At 38.6% G+C, this 21,512-nt stretch overlaps 1 protein-coding gene across 2 annotated transcripts in view; it reads right to left on the reverse strand.

The window, feature by feature from the left end:
* Positions 1–21,512, reverse strand: part of arfip1.S (ADP ribosylation factor interacting protein 1 S homeolog) — an 83,555-nt gene that overhangs the window by 20,193 nt on the left and 41,850 nt on the right. The window contains exons 3-7 of one of the 2 annotated variants that reach the window (XM_018243258.2): positions 19,399–19,507; positions 17,124–17,219; positions 12,226–12,338; positions 9,438–9,659; positions 2,462–2,619 (exon numbers count right to left, since the gene is read on the reverse strand). In XM_018243258.2, the coding sequence (XP_018098747.1) occupies positions 2,462–2,619; positions 9,438–9,659; positions 12,226–12,338; positions 17,124–17,219; positions 19,399–19,507 (698 nt within the window). The remainder of the gene's footprint in view (positions 1–2,461; positions 2,620–9,437; positions 9,660–12,225; positions 12,339–17,123; positions 17,220–19,398; positions 19,508–21,512) is intronic. The other variant, XM_018243259.2, reaches the window with a different exon arrangement.

The following is a 21,512-nucleotide window of genomic DNA, read 5'->3' on the forward strand; positions in this document are numbered from 1 at the left end:
AAGTTAACTCAAAGGTGAATAACCCCTTTACGTTAAATATGTGGTACTTATAAGTAGGGGTTTTCCTTAAAATAGGTGTATCATGCCAGTAACAATGTTGGATGCCCTAAATCAGGGGTGTCCAACCTGCGGCCTGAGGTCCCAGGATGGATATGAATGCGGCCCAGCTTGAAATTCTGCCAATCCAGGAAACGTCATGTTTCAATGTCACGCACAGAGAGCGCATGTAGTCGCTAATTGTGTGCACGTGTGCTTTACATTTTACATGAAGCGTGCTGGGTGTGGCTTCCTAGAGCAGGAAAAGGAGTTAACAAGTGAGCGTTCGTTTACTTATAAAGGCAGGTAAGCATTCTTCAGCATCATCGCACGCTATGTTAAAGATATATGCAGCGCCTACATTTGTGAGCAACTTTTTTTTAAATTAGAACCAAATTATCTGAGGAGCACCTTGAGAATTCACTGAGAATTGCAACTACTTCTATTCAACAAGATATTGATAAATTAGTTTCTCAAACACAATGTCAACAATCTCATATGTTTATGATGCCCTATTTTCTTTTACTTTTACAATAAAATAAAACAAAAGTTAGCGTTAGTGTTAGTGTGTATTTCGAGTGTGGCCCGAGAACATTTTTCTTCTTCCAATGTGGCCCAGGGAAGCCAAAAGGTTGGACACCCCTGCCCTAAATCAATAACCATGCATTTTTACCTAAATGTGCGTATCTCTATTAAAATGTTGAATCCATAAACTAGCAAGACAGACGTATTTACCTCTAGAACAAGCTGGTCTTGGGATGTTAACAGGAAGTTTTCCACAACAGATAAATGTGTCTCCCCAATGATCCTTGGTAGATTAAAGCTGGGTTGGGGTGCTTGAGTTATGTGCCCCAGGGCCACTCACACTGCCAGCTTTATACCAAATTCCAGTTACCGTATATACTCGAGTATAAGCCGAGTTTTTCAGCACCCAAAATGTGCTGAAAAAGTCTACCTCGGCTTATACTCGAGTCAATGGCTCCGCTTCAGCAGAACTACCCGGCCTGCATCTCCCCGGCACCTCCTGCTCATGTGATGTCATCAGCATATGTTCCTCCTACTGCAGCCTCCCCGCCGCTGCAGTCCTGCAGTGCCTCACGTCTATCTCCTGACACAGTTCATTTGCCAAGCACAGTGCACTGCTGACACGACGCTGACTCTTGTGTCACATGACGCGAAGCGTCGTCTTCCAGGAAAGCCGATGTTCGCGCCGCAGATTAGTTGACGAAATAGGAAGTGGCATGACAGAAGTCATGTGACCTGTGCTAGTTCGCCTGCTATGGAGGGAGAAGATTACCGGTATATCGGGTTGCGTCTGATCAGGAAGCTCCCTGTAGCTCAGTGCCCACCGGTGAGGAGAGAGAGGGCGATTGACGGTTAGATTTATCGTAATAGTCTACTGAGCAGGGTCGGTTTTACTGGAGGGCAGAGAAGGCTTTTGCACTAGGCCTCCAGTAACCCTGGATCCTCAATATTATTTACAATCCATGTAAAACATATGTTAGATATATTCATTATACTGATCAGGAATGTTAAGCTTGCAGCAATCCAGCTGTTGTTGGACTACACCTCCCACTGTCTCACCAACAGCTGGTTGGATAATTTGTAACCTCTGTCTTCCCTTAAATTAACTTTTAGTAGGATGGATAGAGTGAGATTCTGAGACAACTTGCAATTGGTTTTTATTATTTGTGGTTTTTTGAGTTATTTCGCTTTTTATTCAGCAGTTTGCAATTTCAGCAGTCTGGTTGTTAGTCTAAATTACCCTAGGCGAGTTCTTCCCTAGCAGAGTGCACGCAGGAGCGTGTGTTCTGCTGAAGATGTCCTAAAATGCATTTCTCACCCTTAGGCTTATACTCGAGTCAATAAGTTTTACAAGTTTTTGTAGGTAAAATTAGGTACCTCGGCTTATACACGGGTCGGCTTATACACGAGTATATACGGTACCCCTGAAACTGGCCTTAATTTTTTAAAAATTTTCATTTTAAAATCTTCCCAGTGAGCAAGGAACGTCTAAGATGATGCAAGCACCACATACTTATCTATGTCATTTGTATATACCTGCAACTTCTTCTGTGTATTCTGTCTCTATTATTCTCTATTGGAAGGACACTCTGCAATTTGGGATATTTTGCCCACCAGGTTTCATTCCTCACTATAAACACTCAACATCAAACAATTAAGAAAATAAGATTTCTCTAAAGATTCTCAAGAAAAAACTGATCAAATCATACATGCTGGGGTATCAATTCTCAAAATGCCCCAAATTAGGCAATCCTGCATTGTCCTCTTTGGGTAAGTTTGTATTTCTTTTCAATAAAACTATAAAAAAAACTGCAGGTATCTCAGTTACAGGAAAGCCTAAATCTATGCAAGTGTTTAAATAATCCTATCAGCTTATGTCATGCACAGTGCCAGTCCTTACCTGGATGTTTCATACTGCTTCACGGTAACCAGGGTGTCTTCAATGGTTTTGTTAACTAGAGTATTTACGCCAGAAATAAAAAAGTTCATGGCTCCCAGGAGAGTCTCCCCATTCTTGGCAAGAAGTTTCTGCGTATCTGCATTGTATCCAAACTCCTCCTGCCAAAATGTCAACAAGGTACAGTGTTTATTCGCAAAACATTCATACAAAATCCAATATACAAACACATCTCTTCATTTCAGATCACAAAATAAATCAGTGCATACAATAAGCTGTATTTAATAGTAGATTCTAAACTAGGCCTTTATGTTCCAAGTAAAGATATTCTGAAAAGCAGTGTGCTTTAAACTTTCATACAACATGTCTGTACCATACCACTAAGATACACATTACAACAAAGGTAAAATGGATAAAAGACTAGCAATGAGGTGGTTTATGTATAAGGTAGCCCTCATCCCAATACAAGGGAACTTACACTGGACTCTACCATTAAGCCTTCCTGCATTCTCCCACCCAATGCCATACTGAGACAGTCACAAGTGATTATAGTTTGGTTATATCAAAATTGTCTGTGTGATATTAACCTTAATATTAGTACAAATGTAATGCTACAATACATGTATAGGATCCGTGAAACCTGTTTTCCAGAAAGCTCCGAATTACAGAAAAGCCGTCACCCAAAGATTACATTTTATAAAAATAATGCAAATTTTAATAATTATTTTTATTCTCTGTAGTGATAAAACAGTACTTTGTATTTGAGCCAAACGAAGATGTAATTAAACCTTATTGGAAGCAAAACCAGCCTGTTGGGTTTAGTTAATGTTTCCATGATTTTCTAGTAGACAAAGCGATACTGACACATTCCTATAAAAATCATAGGAACAGGAAGGCCGGGGGGGCGGCTTTCAGGGAAAATATTCCGGGTGCAGCACATACTTGATACTGACATGATTTTTATAGGAATGTGTCAGTATCACTTTAAGGTTTGAAGATCCAAATTATGGCATGATCAATTATCTGGAAAGCCCCAGGTCCCGAGCATTCTGGATAACAGGTCCCATACATCTACTAGTATTTATACATTTACTGCCCCAAAAGGAGCATATTATGACAATGTTTTCCTCATGAAAAGACCATTTAAGAGAATACTGATCCACGTGCAATTAATTGGCCCTATTTTCTGCTTGATTAATAGCTATTTATTGGCTTAGCCTGCTGGACTGTGGTTTGCTTATCAATTCTGCAGCTTTTGTGAAAGCCTAAAACAGTACTAAAATTCTCAGACATACAGGTTAAATTGAGCACATCTGTAAGGATCTATTGTACCCAATACAAACTAATGGCTTACTTAAGGGGTTAAAGTAATTTTCCCGTTCTATTACTGTAGTAAATCTTGAAAAAGAAAAACTTTTTTTTTTTTTTAAACAAAACATGCATATAAAAAAACAAGCTAAACAACACAATATAAAGAACATAAATGCCATCAGATTTTCTTCTGTTCTAGTCACCCATAACAAAAAGCAGCAAGTAGAATTTAAGGGCCACTTCAACATCTGATTGGATGATATGGGTGACTAGACCTGGGCAAACTTAGTGCCTTTAATTAGATATGGGGTCAAGCAACTACTCTAAAGCTGGCCATAGATGTTGAGATTTTTAAAAGATCAGATCCTGATCGTGAGACCACGATCTTCTCAGAACGATCGAACAAATTGACCATCAACTAAAAAGACCAATTTGGCAGGAAAACAAAGGGGAGCTGCCTGCTTGTCCCTGCAAACATAGATAGATTGCACTGGGACCGACAAAGATTTTTTGACCTGGCCGATCAATTTCCTGACAGATGTCGGCCGAAAAATCGTAAGATGTACGATCGTTCGAATCCCACTAACCGCACAATAATTTCAAAGGACTGGTCGGGCTTCCCTAAAATCGGTCGTTCGGCAAGAAGAATCGTCGCGTCTATGGGGAGCTTTAGGGTCAGGCCACACAAGCAGATTCGGGGAGATTAGTCGCACCAGCAACAAATCTCTTTTTCGGGGCGACAATCTCCCTGAACTGCCTTCCCACTGCTGTCCGCCGGATAAAATGAAAATCGCCTGCGGCAATGCACACGCGGCGATTCATTTTCCGAAGTCGCTCGAAGTTTCCTCGTGAGGCAAAATGAAGTGCCGCGTGTGCATTGCCGCAGGGGATTTTACATTTGGGAGATTAGTTGCCCAGCGACAAATCGATTCTTCTTCGGGCGACTAATCTCCCCGAACTGCCGGGATTGCACTCGGATCACTTTGGCTTTCCGAAGACACCCAAAGATTCCTTGTGAGGCAACTTTGGAACACTAAGCTTTCCGAGTGCCATTGCGCCAGAGATTTACATTCTAGCCGGCGGGAAGGCAGTTCAGGGAGATTAGTCACCCACCAGAGTGTGAGATCTATTATCGTTATTATTAGCTATTTATAAAGTGCCAACTTACTGCACAGCGCTGTACAAGAGACAGATACTGAACAATACAGGAGGCAAAGAGGGCCCTGCTCTTTACAGCTTACATTTTACAATACAATTAATAAGCCCTTGTGACAATGATTACTGGTAAAAATAAATAAATAAAGCCTAAAAGGTGACAAAAGGAAAATGTGAACGAAGATAAAGATTGATAAAGCACAAAAATATATGCGTTTAATACTGTGTGCTATTTTCATGCTTGGGGAAGCAGTTTCTATAGAAAATATTACCGTGGTAATGTTGCAGAGACACTGCAATTATAAAATAAAGTCTCATTGACATAACATATGCAGTATTTCACTTCTGCCAATTGTGCTGCAAAGCTGTGGGGGTCAGTACATGTGCTACAGGCCTAGAAGGAAGGCTGCAACGACAGATAAACAGAGGTAAATATATGAGGTGAATATACAGCAACAAACAGGACGGGGACAGCAAGCTGCTGAGCCTATCCAAGCAAGTGATAACAAGAGTGGGGAGCACGGACAGCCAATTAAAGTAGACATGCAGAAACTACAACTACAGTCAACTACAAATTTGCCAAATCTCATTTTAACTATTGTCTTTCGTTCACCTGCACACCATAACTTCTAAAACATTTATTATCAATACAGTCCCATAGGGCCTGGATAAGCACCACTTCCACAGGAAACCATGTGGACCCATGTGACCCCAACCTTTTTTTTTTACCTGTGAGCCACATTCAATTGTAAAAAGAGTTGGAGAGCAACACAACCATGAAAAACGTTCCTGGGGTGCCAAATGAGGACTATGATTGGTTACTGGTAGCCCTTTTGTGGACTGGCAACCTACTGGAGTCTCTGTTTGGCAGAAAATCTGGTTTTTATGTTACCAAAATTTGCCTCCAAGTCAGGAATTCAAAAAAAGCACCTGCTTTGAGGCCACTGGGAGCAACATCCAAGAGGCTGGAGAGCAACATGTTTCTCACGATCCACTGGTTGGGGATCACTGCCTTAGAGGATACTCTTCAAAAACAATGGTCTGCAATATTTTCATTAACTATCCTGTCCCTTACTTAAAAAATAGTTTAAAAAAAAAAAAAAAAAAAAAGCACGAGAGCGCAAAATAAACAATAACTGGCAAACCACTATTGGCTGCACAGTCATAACCAGCTCTAAGAAAGCAATTAAAATAAAGAAAGTGCAGAGGTGAGGAAAGATGGAATCATCACTTTCTCACTTATAGGCTTATGTAAGGAGCCATTAAATTGATTTGTTTGAATGCACAGTAAAACAACACCTGATAATTGGTGGAAACACGTGATGGGCAACACATACTGTTCCAAGAATTCATGTAATGGCATTGGTTGTGAAATCAAACACTGCTTTAATGGCTATTAAGTGTACAAGATATTACACGCACTATAATCTGCCAGCTTTCGAGTAAACTAAACCAAAGGCTTTTATTTTTCCTTCAATGTTAGAAAAATGCAACTAACACCACTCCATAGTTTTTTCCCAAAAGCATGCAGCCAAAACAGGCAATATGGCCCTCCAGTGTACCCTAATAGAGAACTGCCAGCAAAAGCTTATGTACTAGCACTTGTCAGGATAGTCTGCAATGTTTTCAGGTGAGCTTCACTACCCAAGTCATACCACATGGATATTTTGTCATCCACACTTAGAGGCACATTTATCAAAGGTCAAATTTTGAATTTATGTGTTTTTATTAACTATTAAATTCGAATATACTCGAAATTCGATTGGGGGGGTTATTTAATAAAAAAAATTGAATATCTCAATTTTTACTGACTTGAAAACTCGAATCAACTTGAATGTTAGGAAGGCTAATAACATAACCAAATTGTTCCCTGGACCTCTCCTATTGACTTATACATGAACTCGGCAGGTTTTAGGTGGCAAATAGCCGAATTCGAATTTTTAAAGGACCAGAATTTGATAAATCTCGAAATTTGAATAAAAATTCAAATGGAGTTTGGATACTTCACAATTCGAATTTGAGAGTTTTGACCATAAAAAATTTTTCAATTTGACCCTTAATAAAAACTGCCCCTTACTCCCCAAAAGTTCATGTAAAAAAGTCTGATGTTTCCATCCCACTGGCAACTTTGGGACATGTATGTTTTCACCAGTGATTTACATTATTGCCAGCAGGGAAAAAACTAGGGATGTTAAAAATAGGATTGCATTAACATTAGTTAATTTTGACAAAAATACACCAAGTATTGTTTATTCTAAATATCCCTGCCATGCCATTTCTATAAAGAAAACTGGCATTAATTGAAAAAAAAGGCTGGTTCTGGCTTCCTCCATTGTAGTGGTCACTTGTGGAATGTTTTCTATATGTTTTTTTAATATGGAATTGCATTTTATTGCAATTTCTCCCCCAGATTTCCATTCTTGAAATGATGAATACAAACTAAACTTGCAGTTCAATTTGCAAACTTTAGGAACTGTCCCTGCTACTGACTGATACTTTAATGGCACTATTTGACATGCTGCTGTCCCCTGGTGGCGAGGGTTATCTGATGATCATTCTCCCCTCCACTGTTGTCTGTTGGCTTCTTTTTTATGGCATAATAGGAAGTGAATATTTGTAGCCAGAAAGCCTAAATACAATGTGAGACCAGGCAAAACTAAGAGGATAAAGGTGACCATGCACAGCAGATTAAAGCTGCCAATACCAGTTCTGCAGCTTATCTGCCCGTGTGTCGGGGTTCCCCCGATCGATATATCAGTCCAAAAATCGAGCAGATGTTGATCAGGCAAGCTTGATTTTTTTCTTCGATTCAAAACCGCATTGGCCAGTTGATACGGTCCTGCGACCCGCCGGCGCCCATTCGCAGCATTGTAATCCGATCGTTGGCCCCAGCTGGGGCCAGCAATGCATGCGGAGAGGATAAACACATAAAATAGGTGTTGTATACATCATCTATTCATTGGTCCATTCATTTGAGGCTAGATTCCCCTCACAAGTATCAGCACACCAGGCTTTCCTTTGGCAGTTGGAATGCTGCTTTTTCAGCACACAGAAAAAAGGAAAAAAGTATTCACTCAGAGTTCCACAGGTTTTACAGCTGTGTTTTTCTATCTGCTCCAGTTGCACACAGTCAACCAGGGATAAATAAATGTAGATAAGCAGAGTGTTGCCTCTTTGTATACTTGCAATTAAAGGGATACCGTCATGGGAAAACATGTTTTTTTTCAAAACACATCAGTTAATAGTGCTACTCCAGCAGAATTCTGCACTGAAATCCATTTCTTGGGGCAGCTGGGAAATTGACATTATGTCTAGCCCCATGTCAGATTTCAAAATTGAATATAAAAAAATCTATTTGCTCTTTTGAGAAATAGATTTTAGTGCAGAATTCTGCTGGAGCAGCACTAAAAAAAAAAAAGATTTTTTTCCCATGACAGTATCCCTTTAAGGAATTGCTTGGGTCTAATTTCTGAACCGAGTTGATGTTGCTGCAATGAGCAAACAACACATGTTGATGAGAACATTTAGAGATACCATTATGTGCAGTGAAAGTGTCCTTTGAAGTTATACCCTGTTGAGTTAAGCAATGGCACATTCCAAAGGAAGGAAAAGTGAGAAAAGCTATAGTCTGACACCCTATTAAGGGCTAGTCCACACGAGGAGATTCAGGGAGATTTTGTCGCCAGGCGACTAATCGCATCGTCTTTTGAGCAACTATCTCCCTGAACTGCCTCAGCGTTTTTCCCCATAGGCTACAATGAAAAGTCGCCTGCGCTAATGCACACAGGGCGATGCGTTTTCAATAGTTGCCTGAAATTGCCTCACTGAGGCAACTTTGGGCAACTATTGAAAATGCATCACCGTGTGTGCATTAAGAATAGTCGCCGCCATCCAAGAATGGTCGCTGGCATCCAAAAAAAGAGACGCCGACACCTCCAATGGGAGCAGAAACCCTCAATTTTTTATTGAAACTTACCAGAAGCTGCTGCATTTCTCACCCTAGGCTTATACTCGAGTCAATAAGCTTTCCCAGTTTTTGGAGGTAAAATTAGGTACCTCGGCTTATACTCGGGACGGCTTATACTCGAGTATATATGGTAGATTGAATTCTTCTGCCTATTTCAGCATTCAAATGGGGGTCACTGGCCCCAACTAAAAAATGAATACTTTGCTATTGCTACTTTTTATTACTCGGCAGTCTTTTCAGGCCCTCTCCTATTCATATACAAGTCTCTAATTCAAATCAAAGGATGGCTGATAGGGGAATTTGTACCATACCAAGCGCATTGCTGAAATTGCAAACTGGAGAGATGGAGACCGATTGCATATTGTTTCAGACTATCACTCTACATCATACTAAAAGTTAATTTAATTTAAAGTTGAATACCCCCATTTAATACATAAAGATCCAAAAATGTATATTCTGCATACAGTTCTATTTATCTGTATAATGAGTTTTGATATTATTAAAAAATATACATGCACTGAACAAAGACAATTCACTTCTGCTTACATGAAGTTCTAGTGATTTTAAGCTGAGGTCAGCGAAAGCATCTCCCAACTGTCTCTGAGTTTGTACCATGTGAAAGAGCTGTGTGGAGAGAGTCTGTGCCAGCTTCAGTACATTCTCGTACTTCTTTTTGTTATCCCGAAGGATTTCTATCTGGGACTCCAGCTCCAGGTCCACTGTTTTGGAGCCACGACCTAATTTCTCAGAGATGATCTGGCGCGTACACTGCAAATTAAAGAGAATTTAACAGGCTTTTCATTGTACAAAAGCATAACACTGCACATGGCAAAATATATTCTGTAAAAATGCAGGATTTTTATGAAATCAGTTTTGTAACATTGATGCTTCCAAATTTATTGTCTGTAAAAGTGCTCTCACACCGTAACCTTAGGAACCAAACTCAACAAGAGTATAATGGGGAAGAATCAAAGCTTTTTCCTTTCCAAAACACCCAAATTGCAAGCTAAGAGAATTGGTCGATTGCTACTGGAGAGACCTTATCTCTGCCAGGCAAACTGCAAACCTTTATAACTGTATTCATTCTGGGTCACTGCAGACAAGCTAGGATCAGCTTCAATATACCATTAGTATACAAATAAAGGATCCATTATCCAGAAACCAGTTATCCAGAAAGCTCCGTAATATGGAAATACCGTCAACCATAGACTCTTTTTATCCAAATAATCCATATTTTTAAAAATGATCTTTTTCTCTGTAATAATAAAACAGTAGCTTGTACTTGATCCAAACTAAGATATAATTATTCCTTATTGGAAGCAAAACCAGCCTATTGGGTTTATTTAATATTTACATGATTTTCTAGTAGACTTAAGGTACAAAGATCCAAATTGCGGAAAGATCCGTTATCCAGAAACCCCCAGGTCCCGTGCATCCTGGATAACAGGTCCCATACCTTTACTAAAAAAAGGTTAGCAAACAAAGTTGTTCATGCAAGGCTTTAAGAAAGGAGATAGCGACAGAAATAACAGTCATTTATTGGTAACTATGGGACCGAGACTATTCAGTATTCATAAGGCAAGGGTTTATAGAGAGAAGATAAATACCTATGTTCCACAGGTGAATAAACCACCACTTCTAATAAAATTAGGTGAGACTAGCGTTTAAAAAATTGCAACTGAAAAAAAGGGGAAAAATGCACAATTAGGGGAAGAATTATCAAAGGTTGAATTTTGAATTTGAAAAACTTCGAAATTCGAATTCAAAAAGACCAATTAAATTAAATCAAAGGTTTTTTTTTGGCCGAATAAATCGATCAACTTCAAATCGTACGAATCAAAGTAATAGCGCCTTCAAATCATATGATTCAAAGTTTTTCCCAAAAAAAAAAAAACCTTTGATTTTTTAAAGTCCACCAATTGACTCCAATAGGAGGTCCCCCATAGGCTAAAACAGCAATACGGCAGGTTTTAAATGGTGAATGGTCGAAGTTGATTTTTTAAAAGGACAGTACATGATAAATTTCGAAATTCTATTTTTAAATTTTTTTCCAAATTCAAATGGAATTTGGACTATTCCCTAGGTAAAGTACACAAAAATTAGCTCAAATTCAGACCCACCTGAGGTGACACCACTAAGGGGGAGATTTACTAAGGTTCAAATGATAAATTCAAATTAGATTTTTTTTTTGTCAACACTCACAATTTAACATTTTAAACCACCAACTTGAATTAGAATGTGAGATTTGTCACACCTCGAACCTGGAAACAGTTCTAATTGGACTATTCTCCACCTAAAACCTGCCAAGTTCATGTAGAAGTCAATAGCAGAGGTCCCTTGAACTATTTGAAAATGTTAATAGAAGCGATGAGCACATTTTTTTCGCCTAATTTTGCTGCAAAAATGATGCCCATAGACTCCAATGGGAGAAAAAAAATTTGCGTGTCAAAAAACATTTGACGCACAATATTCAAGTTTTTGGGGTTTTTTTTTTTTTTGAAATTTGAATTTGATTCGAAATTTCAGGTCGGACTATTTGATCAAAATTTTTCATAAACAATATACCATTCGAATTGTGAATAAAATCTAATGGAATCTATTAGATTTTACAAAAATTCACATTATTCTAAAATTCGACCTCTGATAAATAACCCCTTAAATGAACAATATGCATCCGCTGTTCCCTTCCATCTCTAGACATCTTTTATTATCCAGTGTTTCTTCAAATGTTTCTATCCCCCCGCTTTTCCTTTGAGTACTGCTTTTCCTACTGGTCAGTTTATGTCAAGGCTTTGCCCAAACAAATGTATATAGATTGCATGCTGCCAGAAAGATAGCAGGACTTCTTATTTACAGTATCAGTTATGACAATAATGGGTAGGTGAGTTATATTTGTGAGTTCTATGGATGGGATGGCTTGCCTGTGGGTGAGCTTACAATAACCCTAACAAAACGACTGGGAGTGTGAAGATCCTTATTGTGGTTCAGAAAAATGCACTCATGTATAGCACATTACATATATGTGTAAATGTCAAGTTCTGTGACAGTGCTTTTCTCAAATTGACATTTATTTGGTATCTACTGTATGTACTGTAGCCATTTTGGAAGATTTAGAAAGTAAATACATGAAAAGTTTAAATTTAAGTGTTATGGGGGCCTGCACTACTTCACTTTCAGTAACACAGAATGGAACCTATATATATATTATTAGCTCTATTTATTTATTAAATCCACACATTGTATCACTGAGCAACATGTGTTTTGTGCACGTCAGACATATTTATATAGTAATTTAACCCGCAAACTAAATCAAGAAGCCTCGTGTGATACATACCTTGTATGTGTTTAGGCTCCATTTTCGAACAAGGTCAAATTTTTCAACAGCCGTGCTTCTAGGCTCCTCTGCAAGAACAACTGGGCCACTCGTCTGTTTCCTTTGCAGCTCATCTAATTAATAAAAAAAAAAAAAAAACACGAATCAAGGACAGTCTCAGTCATACTAAATCCCTGGTCTTTCATTTTTCCTTTGGTACCAGAGCACTTTACCAACTCTCTCTAAAGGCAAAAAAGTACTATTCACCCCCAAAATGATATTAAACAATTGAGCCTCAATTAAATGGTTAAATCAGATTACTAACATTTAGTTCTAATACCCAATGGAAATACAGTGTTTCACAAACAACCCTACACACTTGTGTCCAGCTCCACAGAACCAATATCTTCCTGCAGAATTGTACAGATACGGTGCTGTTTTGTGCCGGTTTTATGTGGCTCTCTGGCAAGCCCAAAAATAGCTGCTCCAAAGCTTTTCAAATCTTGTTCTCGCTATACCGGTATAGGATCCGTTATTCTGAAACATCTGAATTAGGGGAAGGCCATCACCCATAGACTCCCTTTTTAATTAAATTATTCAGTTTTAAAAAAAAAATCCTTTTTTTCTTTAATAATAAAACAGAACCTTGTACTTGGTCCCAACTAAGATATAATTCAGTTTTATAGGAGGCAAAATAATGCTATTGTGTTTAATACATGTTTAAATGATTTTTTGGATATCCAAATTTCAGGAAGACCCCTTATAGGAACTTGCAAGTCATTCAGATGTGCTTGTTAGGGAATGACAGCCCTGCAAATTTCACTGGATTTTTTAATTTTGCGCCCCTTAGGGCATAGACACGCGCGGCAATTCGGGGAGGTTAGTCGCCCGGCGACAAATCTTTTCTTTGGAGGCGACTAATCTCCCCGAACTGGCTCCCCGCAGACTAGAATGAAAATTGACGACTGGATGGTGCTCTAAGCGCTTAATTTTCCAAAGTAGTTTCAGAAGGAAACTTTGGACAACTTCGGAAAACGAAGCACTCCCAGTGCCACCCCATCTGCAATTTTCATTCTAGCTAGCGGGAAGGCAGTTTGGGGAGATTAGTCTCCCCCGAAGAAGGAGATTTGTCGCCGGGCAACTAATCTCCCCGAATTGCCGCATGTTTCTGCCCTTAGTGCTCTAGCAGGGTCTTAGTAAATGAGGCCTGGGTGTGCATGTGGTAATTCTTTCCTTATCAGAGCATATATTGCGTTACCCATAAGTCAGTAGTCTTTCTTTCTGGTAAAAACACAGGTTTTTCATTTGCGTCATCACACACTTTTTCAAATTTATTGATCATTTATCTTGATGCTAATTTGCATCACTGGTTGGACAGCGGAGTCTACTACAAAGACTACAAGTAAGACTATAAACACATTCGATGTATCTGTGCAATGACAAATTTGGATGCAAAGCTTGCAAAAGTGGTGATGATGTACTCGTATGATGTATTATTATGCCTTTCATAGTATTTTACACTCCTAATATTAATTAGATTATGCGTTAAGTACTAGATTAAACTGTGCGTGCTTCATTTAGAAAAAAAGAAAAATACTAAAATAAACACTTGTGAAAAGTAACGTGTATTGCACACTTTATAATGAAGTGAAAGTGTACCCATGTGTCTTGCATCTGTTTTTGCTCCTTTTTCAATGTATTACACAAAAAAACTATTATATAGACATGGTTGATGCAATTTAAAGTAAAGCATCAACATTTTGCATAAAAGACCAGCTATTTATATCTCAATGGGGTTTTAATAGTAAATCTAATCCACAGTACCAGCGAAATTTGCAATTTGTTCTCTTATGTGGCAAAATAAAGCATACAGCATTACTTAAACACAGATTTAAAATAAATGACATGGTATAGTAAAAAAAGAAAAGTATGAAACAGTAAAAATATTCCATAATTATTCTCTTTTAATTAATATATATATAAAAACTGTGCAAAATTAAAATGCTGAAAGGGCAGGCCTGCTATGCCACAGCCAAGCAAATATAGATTCTAAAGAATTTGCTGCAGTGGTGTAACTTCAGGGGGGCAGACCATCACCCCTTGTACTTTTTATTTTCTAGCACACAGATTGCAGGGTCTGCCCCATCTATAGCCACTGATTTACCTCTCCTAAATATGGACTGTTTCAAGTGTTATACTTTTAGACCAGTAGTGTTAAAACACCTTGGCCATACTTTATTTCATTTGTTTATTGTAATTTGGAGATTAAATCGCTGATTTGATGGGAAGTAATTTACTCTGGCATCAGCAGGACTGCCCCAAACACTGGTAAATACAGTGCATTTAGCAAAGTAGAAATACATCAACAGGAAAGTCAGAGAAAATGAAATAAACATGATTTGTCAGTATCACAATAACTAAAGCAGGACACAAACTTTTATATTATACAAAAGACCATCACCCTGGTCAGCACTAGTGCTACTGCCAAGATAGAGCAAGCCACATGTGTCCCACTACCTATGGTACCAATACTACACTAACTGCCAATAGAAAACCTAAGCAGCATTGTTTAGACCTTTACTTTTACTATGTGAAGTAGCAACTATGGGCTTATCAATATGGAGGAATTTTAATGTATAGGCACAACTATAGTAGCGCTGGCTGCACAGTCACGTGTGTGATGTTGCACAGGCATCCCATTATACAAGCTCTCGTTTATCTTGGGAACATATCAAGATTTTCATTTAATTTATAGTCACACTTGTTACCTGGCAGTGGATCCAAACATAAACAATGCCGCACCATTGCCCGGGAGCCAGTTATCCCTCAGTGCTTCTAAGAAACTAATAAATAGTTCCAAGTATATACACTAAAATTTGTGTTGCTCTAAATGTGCACGTTTTAACACACACACACAAAGTGTTTGACAGAATTTCACATATATGTTATAGCAAGTTCCCTTCATCCAAGGTGAGAAAGAACTGTATATCCTGATTGTTTATTACTAGGGATGCACCGAATCCAGGATTCAGTTCGGGATTCGGACATTTTCAGCAGGATTCAGATTCGGTCAAATCCTTGTGCCTGGCCGAACCGAATCTGAATCGACATATGTAAATCAGGGGTGGGTAGGGAAAATCACGTGACTTTTTATCACAAAAGATTTTTTCTCCACTTTTTCCTTTCCTGCTCCTAATTTGAATATGCAAATTAGGGTTCAGTTCGGTATTCAGCCGAATCTTTCACTAAGGATTCGGGGATTCGGCTGAATCCCAAATAGTAGATTTGGTGCATCGCTATTTATTACATGACAGAGCCTTGCAATTTCTTTAACAAAACATAACTGATATTGCACTTGTCACTCTCTTTTCGTACAGCTTCCAGGGGAGAAGTGATTGTAATTATACTTTAACTGGGCAAGATATTCCAGTCTCCTGCCTGTTTAAGCTTGTATGTACCATCATTTGCTCTTTTTCTTTTGTGAACTACAGGTAGGGGATCCGTTATCTGGAAACCCGTTATCCAGAAAGCTCCAAATTACGGAAAGGCAGCCTCCCATAGACTCCATTTTATCCAAACGATACAAATTTTAATAAATGATTTCCTTTTTTTCTGTAATAATAAAACAGTAGCTTGTACGTCATCCCAACTAAGATATTATTAATCCTTATTGGAGGCAAAACAAACCTATTGGGTTTATTTAAAGGAGAAGGAAAGGTTAAAACGAAGTAAGTTTTATCAGAAAAGTCTATATAAATACACCAGTGACCAGTAAACCCTCAAAGTAATGCTGCTCTGAGTCCTCTGTCAAAAGAAACACCTCATTTCTTTCCTTCTATTGTGTACACATGGGCTTCTGTATCCGACTTCCTGCCTTCAGCTTAAACCTCCTTGCCCCGGACGTGAGCATGCTCAGTTTGCTCCTCTTCCCCCCCTCCCTTCTCTGCTGTAATCTGAGCCCAGAATAAATATAGCATTCTATCTTGCACTATTGCAGCTAATCTATTGGCAATAATATGCCTCCTTAGCTTTCCTTCTCCTTTTATGGTTTACATGATTTAAGGTATAAAGATCATAATTACAGAAAGATCCATTATCCGGAAAACCCCATGTCCCAAGCATTCTGGATAACAGGTCCCATACCTGTACTAGGGGGAAATGTAATGAAATTGCAAAGAGAACAAAATTTTTTTCACGTTGCAATGTAATATTCTTCATTGGGCTTTTATTACATTGCGAATCTTAATCGTGCATTGTGAACATTTAACACCCATTTGAAGGTGGCATAAACTTTTGGAGCAAAAGTAACAATTTTTTCATTAAGATGTTTTATTACATAGGCTGCACACTATCACAAACTATAAAATTCACACTTGCTATGCTACTGTCATGTAAAAGGGCAAAGTGTTCGCAAAGGCAAAATTTTTCACTTTGCAAATATTTATTCACATTGCGAATGATTTTTGCATTAGCGACCAATATTACATTACTCCACCAAAGCTAACACAAACCATATTTGTTCATGCAAAATTACATGAAATGTGACCATAGTGTGCAGTGAATAACACAGGGACTGATGTGAATGTTGTAGAATATCTGTATAGAATAATATCTGTATAGAAGATGATGATGCAAATAAAAGTTAATTTGCAGGGGAGCATAAGCGAAAACATAGATGCACAATTTTCTTGGCAGAGTCTAGTACAGGGTGATACTCCTTTGATGGCAACATATACAATTTAAGAAGGAGAGGAGGACGGCAGTAAGACAGACTGAGAATCTGTCTTGAATTTTGATTGTCAGACATAAAAATTTCAATAAAATTTAGCAACGATTAAGTTGTATTAAAAGAGGAAAGAGAGAGGTTAGTGCAGAGTCAGCAGCTCCTCAGGGTGTTCTCCTGTATGTATCAGCAATACCTGGGGGAACAATTATATCATCTCCTTGGCCAGCCAATCTGCTAGCTGCTGCACTGCTAGGGGATATTACTGGATACCTGGGAGTAGTGAAGGAACCTGAAAAGCACACATTGCATGAACAGGCAACGTTAATACTGAATAAATGTTAGACATATACAGTTTACAGGAAACAAAAGTTTCAATTTTATTTGTGCAAGTGTAAATATCCTGCAGTTGATTAATTCACTATATTTATATTCTTAATACTTGTTGCTTGACCACTAGCTCACACAGTTTGAATTTATTTTATAGGCTGGTTCTTCATTACTGTGGCGAGGTGAGCAGGCTTATCTTACTGCCCAACCATCCTCCCAAACCGCAAAAATTATGATTCTGGATTAGAAATATATGTGTGGGTGTATATATAGTTAGCATTCGCTATGAGACAAGGTGCCTAAAAAATATGCTTATTCAAAAGCTTCTTCACGGTTGTTTTGACAGCGAGATTATCCTTACTTTGACGTTAGCAGATCCTCAACCTAATCACCCAGAGAGAGCTAGTGAACTGCCACATCTCTACATCACACGAGCTAGCCCAAGTCACATGACATGGGGCAGCTGGGAAATTGACAAAATGTCTAGCCCCATGTCAGATTTCAAAATTGAATATAAAAAAACCTGTTTGCTCTTTTGAAAAATGGATTTCAGTGCATAATTCTGCTGGAGCAGCACTATTAACTGATTCATTTTGAAAAAAATGACCGTATCCCTTTAAGCTCCCCATAGACGCGACGATTCTTCTTGCCGAACGACCGATTTTAGCGAAGTCCGACCAATCCTTCGAAATTATCGTGCGGTTAGTGGGATTCCGACAATCGGACATGTTACGATTTTTCGGCCGACATCTGTCAGGAAATTGATCTGCCAGGTCAAAAAATCTTTGTCGGTCCCAGTGCAATCTATTTATGTTTGCAGGGCCAAGCAGGCAGCTCCCCTTTGTTTTCCCGGCAAATTTGTCTTTTTAGTTGATGGTCGATTCGTACGATTGTACGATCGTTCCGAGAAAATCGTGGTCTCACAATGACGATCGGATCTTTTAAAAATCTTTACATCTATGGCCAGCTTTAGACTAAAAATGTATTTATTCACTTGCAAAGGTTTAATTAGTAAACTGGTCCAATTTTTCGTGGTGGATCCAGTATTGAAACAAATGAAAATGTTAGATTAGTTGAAATCCTATTTGTTAATTATGATTTCACTCTAATTTAAGTGAAATTAATTGCTGTTATGACTCAATTCCAATGCTTTGTGTCAGTTTGTCAGATACAATTATGGTCAGGCTTAGAAAATGATAGAGGATCTAACCAGGGTGCATGGATTGCTTGGAAATTGGTAAGTTCCCCCCTAAGCTTGCATTAGCTCATTCATTTATACCAGCTCATTATTTAATATCAGAGGCCTTTTACAAGAAACTGTGAACTGAAATAAGATGTGGGGGCACGATGGTCGGGTAAATAATTAGTCCTCACAGTCCTTGATTTCTCACACATGACTTGTGAGGCCCTGCAAAAATATTATTGCATACAATGCAACAGGCACAAAAAGAAAAAACCTCCTATTTGCATAATAAATATATTTCAAGTATTTTATTGTACACAGACAGCAAATAAAAGGCACAGCTGATTTCATTGAGAGAATATTTATGTACATTCAGGTACTTATTCATGAGTGAAAAGACCAAATTATCTTCAACAGAGACCAATGTAACAACACTGTGGTCTTTGGATTGTCCAGAGATCTGCCTGGCAGCACATTTTATTGGATGCACACACAACATTAGCAGTGGCCCCAAAATGCTCAAGCAAGTGTTTTGTCTCTGAAGTTTGCCTGTCACTGCTCCATGTGTGTCAGATTGGGCAGTTTCCATTTACTAGTATTAGGAGTAATAACAAGCTGAGTAGGGCATTTTGTCCACATCTGTTTTTCACCTGATCTTAGCAGTGGGCAATACAATGAAGGTGCCAAAGATGGTTACCAGTTACAATTTCTATCAGTGCATGGTAACCGAAATATTCAAATGTATACAATACATGTTTATTTTTGAGTAACTGGGTCTTTAATGCTGAAAATATTTTGTTAAAAGGAAAAGCAAAATAGTAATAACTATAAAGTATAAAAGAATTATCAACATTCTTTATCTGGCAAAGTCTATAAATACAAATATAGTTTATTTTCAGAATAGTGTGGGCCGATTCAGATAAGCCCCAGCCTGACTCACATGACATAGATTTTTTACCTTGAAAGGGTCCTGATTCGATGAAACCTTCTGCAGTGCTATCAATGCCATGTGAACTGATCTGAGTTTCGGAGAGTCCAAGTCCAGCCGATATTGAGCGCTTTAGATCCTTATGGGGGGAAAAAAACAGACACAACTTTGAGAATAAACAAAAAGCAGTCCCTCTAAGACTGAGCGCAGAGTGTCCATGTGGGTACACACTTAGGGGCAGATTTATGAAGGGTCAAAGTGAAAATTTAAATTTTCAAATTTGTTTTTTGGTCAAAACTCTCATTCGAATTGTGAATTATCCAAACTCAATTTGAGTTTTAATTTGAATTCAGATTTCGAGATTTATCATACTCTGGCCCTTAAAGAACTCAAATTGGACTATTTGCCACCTAAAACCTGCTGAATTACTGTATAAGTCAATAGGAGAGGCCTAGGGATCAACTTGGTGATGTTTGTAGCCTTCCTGACATTCTCCGAAAAAAACTCAATTAGAGGTTTTTAAATTCAAATCAAGTTTCGATTTGAGTTTTCAGGTCGATTAAATTTGATTGAGTTTATAAAATTCGATCTTATTAATAAATTCTGACTAGTCTAATTTAGAATTTATGGGAGTTTAGGGCAGTTTAAAAAAAACTCACATGAATTCAAAATTCGACCCTTGATAAATCTGCCCCGATGTCAACAAATTTTATTTGGAGCAAAAACACACTGGAACATCATACTGGGTTGTTACCCAGGGTCTTCTGAAGAAAGAGTACACAATGTAATATTGACAATAAACACTGTTGGCACCTTTTCCAGTTGCATGTATACCCAGGTTGCATTTATACATACCGTATATACTCGAGTATAAGCCGACCCGAGTATAAGCCGAGGTACCTAATTTTACCTACGAAAACTGGGAAAACTTATTGACTCTAGTATAAGCCTAGACACAACTACAGCCCTGTCTCCCAGCAGCGCACATTCTGCCAAAGCGACCCCCCCAGCGATCAACCGGACAGAGAATTGCCAAACGGATTACTTTGTGCATTGTCCCACTACCATGTGCAGAAGGTGCTGTGTGATATTGCCATCACTGTTAATCTTTCGTATAACCAACAGAGGGCGCTGTGTGATATTGCCATCACTGTTAATCCTTCATATAACCAACAGAGGGCACTGTGTGATATTGCAGTCACTGTTATTCTTTCATATAACCAACAGAGGGTGCTGTGTGATATTGCAGTCACTGTTATTCTTTCATATAACCAACAGAGGGCACTGTGTGATATTGCAGTCACTGTTATTCTTTCATATAACCAACAGAGGGTCCACTGTTATTCTTTCATATAACCAACAGATGGCGCTGTGTGATATTGCAGTCACTGTTATTCTTTCATATAACCAACAGAGGGCATTGTGGGATATGGCAGTCTCTCCCCAAGTGAACTGTTGGTATAGGAATGATTAAAAGTGACTGCAATCTCAGCTACTGCCCGCTGACCCGAGTATAAGCCGAGGTAGACTTTTTCAGCACATTTTGGATGCTGAAAAACTCAGCTTATACTCGAGTATATACGGTATACCCAGTAGCTGCCTCATATTAGCAAAGAGATTCCCTAACAATAATATAAAATTGTTGCCACACAGAACAGAAGCTTTTTAGCTGTCCAGGTCAGTAAACCACATTTAAAAATTAAAAACAGGCAGAGATTGAAGGCACACCATTCAAAAACTATGACAGTTTGAGCAGCCATGCTATGCAGTAGCCATGCGCATAATGAGCATATCATAATCTGATGGCACATAATGATGAGTTGTGGCACTTGCTCATTATGTGCATGCGTGTGCCCCAACATGGCCGCTCCCTCCCGATGCAGGTGTCTCTATTAGCCCACATCTTTGGTGGGGAGATTATTTAAAGGTACCCTTTAAGTGAAATGTTAGGTGCCTCTCCACAGGCTGCAAATCCCATGTGAATTGCACAAAGTTCCAAATTTGCAGGGCTTATTGCAGGGATATCACGCACTGTGCATGATATCCCTACAACAAAAACACTATGATGACAAAAGATGAAAAAGGATCTAGGAGATTGGGGGAGTATTCCCTTTAAAAAGCCCAAATGCAAGGCATGGATGGCA

Source organism: Xenopus laevis, chromosome 1S (assembly GCF_017654675.1).
Source record: "Xenopus laevis strain J_2021 chromosome 1S, Xenopus_laevis_v10.1, whole genome shotgun sequence".
Taxonomy (NCBI): Eukaryota; Metazoa; Chordata; class Amphibia; order Anura; family Pipidae; genus Xenopus; species Xenopus laevis.